General features: G+C 40.1%; 1 protein-coding gene across 1 annotated transcript; it reads right to left on the minus strand.

The window, feature by feature from the left end:
• Positions 1-430: 430 nt before the first annotated feature.
• On the minus strand, positions 431-4026 carry spry1 (sprouty homolog 1, antagonist of FGF signaling (Drosophila)). The gene has a single exon (XM_073820713.1). It carries the CDS (start codon positions 2861-2863, stop codon positions 1952-1954), a length of 912 nt encoding a protein of 303 aa, XP_073676814.1. The 5' UTR covers positions 2864-4026; the 3' UTR covers positions 431-1951.
• Between the last annotated feature and the right edge of the window lie 1239 nt (positions 4027-5265).

Consider the following 5265-nt stretch of genomic DNA (forward strand, 5'->3'; position numbering starts at 1 on the left):
TCAACTACTTTAATTTTGTAGTCCATCAATAGATTCAATTTTAAGCCAAAAACAGGGCAAGAATAAGTTCTTAGAGCAGCACAGGAGGAGAAGGGCAGATCTGAGGCGACAGGGGTGAAAACCAGCAGCTCACAAACGCCTGACAGCAGGAAACACGCAATAAAAGAAGACAAAGAGAGAAACTTTATGAGCCTCACACAGGTGGCCAGGTGGACACACACACAGAGCCCTTCCCCAAACACACACACACACACACACACACACACACATGCTTCAGTGAGGGTTGCACATCTGCTTTTATCCTGCAGAAACACATATCTTCATTAACTTTTGCAACTTTAGTTCAACTAACTCTGATTCTCCAACTCTCAGCTGTTTGAAAATCTCAGCACACGAAATGAGACACCACACAAGAGCGTTTTGCATTAATTTGTATATTTTTGCATTAAAGTTAACATGTTTCCATCTGTTTCTCCATTCTTTCATGTTGCAGTAAGTGTTGATATTTTGTTATATTCAGACACGAGTAAATCTGTCCTTTGCAATAAATATCATAAAATAATAGAGCTTCACATAATAAATATTTTTTGTACAACATCAACAACAACAACGACGAAAAAAAAAAAAATTAACAGTTTTAACATTTCCTTTAAAAATAGCCGTAAATTCCTCTGACGCATCTGAACGCACAACTTTACATGAGAACGAACGGACAGTTTCAGAAGGACCGCGCATGCAGATCCGGGAACAGCTACATGTTACGAAGAAGTCCTTCACAGGTTTGGTAGGAGAGGCGTTTCCAAAGCACCAATCGTGTGTTAGATAGCTGTACACAGTCAGGTAAGGCAAACACTGGTTCAGAAAAGAAACGAGTGGTTCTTCCGCGCCGCACGAGGGGCAGGGCTTAACAGGCGCTCATTAAAGACACAATATGTATGTTTTTGCCACTAGAGGGCGCATAGTCAAAACAAACAGAGAACCAAGGCGTAGTTTGATGACACCGTGATTGAGTGAAGACTTCTTCCTCACATTATAATAATAAGAATCAGATACACCATATATTGAGTTTTTATTATTATTATTATAATAAAGTATATTTTCCTTTATCACTGCTTACAATACTATGAAATGTGACCCTGGAGCACAAAACCAGTCTTAAGTCGCTGGGGTATGTTTGTAGCAATAGCCAAAAATACATTGCATGGGTCAAAATTATTGATTTTTGCCAAAAATCATTAGGAAATTAAGTAAAGATCATGTTCCATGAAGATTTTTTGTAAAATTCCTACTGTAAACCTGTCAAAATGTAATTTTTGTTTAGTAATATGCATTGCTAAGAACTTAATTTGGACAACTTTAAAGGTGATTTTCTCAGTATTTAGATATTTTGCACCCTTAGATTCCAGATTTTCAAATAGATGTATCTCAGCCAAATATTGTCCGATCCTAACAAACCATACACCAATAGAAAGCTTATTTATTGAGCTTTCATATGATGTATATATCTCAGTGTTGAAAAATTTAACCTTATGACTGGTTTTGTGGTCCAGGGTCACAAATATGATGTGTGCCTTATTCTGTGTTAGAATCCACATTATCTCACAGAAGGATTTATTTCAAACAGTGATTTTGAAGCAAAAGCGTTGTTAAATGTGGTATTTTCAGATGCTTTCAGATGGAGCAGCATTTACTACACAGAGCCATAGTTCACTGAGAAGCTCAGTTATTTTCGCAAACGATTTTTTTGAACTACGGATCTGTGTAGTAAATGCTGCTCCATCTGAAAGCACGAAATGCGCATGGAAATCGCATTCGATTAATCGTGCAGCCCTAGATATTTTAGTCAAAAAATGGTACATATTGTGCCTTTAACATAGCTCCTCCCCTATCTGCAATTTCCGCATCCCGAAGCAGCAAATTTAGCTTTTCTCAGCCAACGAAATAAGAGTTCTCAGGACGGTTTTCCTGGCGCATGTCCTGGCGTCTGGTTCCAGTTCTGCAGCTTGCAGTAAACCGTGTTAGAGTTCTTGCAGCGGCATCCAGGCCGCTTCGCACGGTCGTGGCACGAGTTGCACGCTTTCACACAGCCTTTGGCGGGCAGGTAGCACAGCAGGCACGGGAAGAGCGTCGACATGAGTCCCATGCACAGGAAGCGCGAGCAGCACTGCGGATGGGACAGCGAACACGGTCGGTCGGCGCACGGGTCGCCCGTGTCATCATCGTCACTCGAACAATGATAGAAAATCCCTTTGACCAAACACATGCACGTTCCGTGCTCCACTATGTTTTCAGCCGAGCAAAGGCACTGTCCGTTGCACGCGAGGCGTGATGGAAGCGGACGCGGCGCTGTGCATTCACCGCACTTGCATTTCCCGCAGCTCTCGCAGATGTACAAATGCGCCGAGTCTAGTTTTTCAGTCTGCGACTGTTTGAGCGGAACATCCGGCGGCAAGAACGGATGCAAGGGCGCATTTAAAGATTTTGGCTGAGTCTGTATGGTGCGATTGCGGTAATGCGGCGGCGACCGCGCCAGGAGGCCTTGCTCCGATCCGCCGCTGCTGTTGCTCCCGGAGCTGGCGGCGCTGCCGGTGCTCGTGGACCTGCTGAGCGCCGGAGGACGGCTAGTCCGGTGCTCATAGTTGTTATTCACGTTTACAAGGATCACCTCGTGAGTCCTCTCCTGCTTGTCCAAGTTGCGTGGCGGGCATTGAGGTGGCCCCGGGGTCGGTCTGCGTGGTACGGCCGGGCCCTCCGTGTACTCGTTGCAAGAGCGGATGGCTTTGATCTGGTCCAGGGACAGGATGGCTCCGGATGGGAGGTCCGGATGTCTGACGCTCCCTCCGCGCTGACCGTGGCGATCCATAAGACACGCTCAGCAACTCCAAACAACACGGATGCAACGTTCATCTGACACCCTGAGAGATAGGCAGAGAGAGACGGTCATTTTTAGACAATTAATGCAATAGAAAGTGTCCCTAATACATTTTTTTAAACAACTTTTTGTGATACACTCTTAGTTCTTTATTGGCCTTGGTGGTTCCATGAAGAGCCTTGAAGATCCATGAAACCTTCAAATGCAGAAAAGCTTCTTTATAGTCAAAAAATAATGGATTTTTCTAAGTTTTAAGTTCTTCAAAATGGTTATTTTAAGAACTGATCACTGAAAGGTTCTTTGGGGAACCAAACATGGCTTTTTGGCCTTTGTTTTTAGTGTATAGCCTCACTTTTAAAAGCTAAAGGAGCTTGGAACATTTCAATTCCAAATAAGGTTCTTTTGATTATTGAAACATTATTTACACTAGAGAAAATGGTTCTTTTAAGTAATAAATATAGGGAGGTTCTTTGGGGAAGCAAAAATGGTTCCATTTAACCAGACCATTTAACATCCATTGTGGAAAAAAGTTTCCTTACACTCTTAAAAGTTTTTTTTATTGGCATTAATGGTTTCATGAAGAATCTTTACTATCCAAATTATCCAAATTATTTCAGAAAAGCTTCTTTATAGTCATAAAAAAGGTTCATTAGATTTTTTAGGAACCAAAAATGGCTCTTCTACAGTATCACTGCAAAATAACCCTTTTTGAACCTTTATTTTTAAGAGTGTAGAGCCTCACTCTTAAAAATAAAGAATCTTTATTGGCATCTACTGGTTCCATGACGAACCTTTGACATACATGGAACATTTCAATTCCAATTTCTTTTAAGAAATGTATACTGGAAGGTTCTTTGGGAAAGCAAAAATGGTTCTTCTGATGGTTCCATGAAGAACGTTTAACATCCATTGAACCACTAAATGGACGGAGATTCCTTGGACAATTAAAATGTTCTTTACACTTAGAAAAATGGTTCTTTTAAGACCAAAAAGGTTCTTTTGGAAACCAAAAATGGTTCTGTATTGGCATCTATTGCTATCTTTAACATTAATGAAACCTTTCCATTCAACAAAACATTCTTTAGATTATTAAAATGTTCTTTACACCAAGACAAAACAGTTCCGCATTTCTTAAAGCCATATTATATAAAAGTTAACCATAAAGTCTTTCAAAACAAACATTCTAAAAAAAGCCATTTTACGACCTTTAACATCCACTGAACCATTAAAGGGTGTTTATAGTGGAAAATGGCCTTGGTTCCATGAAGAACCTTTAACATCAATGAAACCCTTGCATTTCACAAAAAACATTCTTTAGATTATTAAAATGTTTTTACACTAAGATAAAATGGTTTGGTAACACCTTTCTTAAAGCCATATTATATAAAAGTTGACCATGAAGTGTTTCAAAAATCAAAAATAAGTTTCTAAAAAGGTCCTTTTCACAGCGTTTTTGCTTCCCTGAAGAACCTGTAATCTTTCCATTCCACAAAAGGTTCATTATAGTGGAAAATTAATCTTTAAGTTCTTTAAACTAAGAAAAAGTGTTTTTACAACAGTTCAATGCATTATAAAAAGATTTTAATGCAGTATGCTTTGTAATGCACCTTAAAATGCATTGGGAATAATTTACTATTCGTCATTACATCTGTAATAGCATTAAGACATGACAAACAATCAATTTGAGATTTGACAAAGAATCTCCAAACTGTATAATGCATTTTAACTTAGATTACAATTATTTCTGAAACGATATAATGCATTTAAACATAAGGCTTCAAGTAAAGTGTTACCGAACCACCTTTTCATAGTTCAAAGAACATATAAAGAACAAATATAGAACCTTTTGTGGAATGGAATGTTGAGTGTTATTTCAATAATGGTTCACTAACATGTTCCAAAAACAGTTGCAAAACCCTTTATTTTGAAGCGCGTCCCGGTATAAAACTGATCTAACTAGCGGTTACTGAAGCGTTCAACCTCCCTGTTGGAACACATAGACGCTCTCAGGCCCCCAAGCTTTTGTTTTTGACTTCCTTTGGGGGGTTCAAGCCTTAATTAGAGGGTCAAACCCCCTCGGACAGACAATTCACACCCTGGTGTTTCGAGATGCACGTTCACCGCGGGCTTCATTCTCATACGACGCTCAAAAATCGCAGATCTGGACTGAACGTGTGCAGATGTACTTTGAGACAGAGCCCATAAATCAGACCGCAGAAGTGTGTGTGCGCGCGCCTGTGTGTGAAATGAAGGTCTCAAACTCTTTCCCTTCTATTCACAGAGCCATTTAACCCCCGAGCGGAGAGAGAGAGAGAGAGTTGACTATTAACAAGACTTTGTACCGACCTCAATACGCACACAACTGAAGTAAAGTACAAATACTTCCCGTCCTG

Source organism: Garra rufa, chromosome 16 (genome assembly GCF_049309525.1).
Source record: "Garra rufa chromosome 16, GarRuf1.0, whole genome shotgun sequence".
In the NCBI taxonomy this organism is placed as follows: Eukaryota; Metazoa; Chordata; class Actinopteri; order Cypriniformes; family Cyprinidae; genus Garra; species Garra rufa.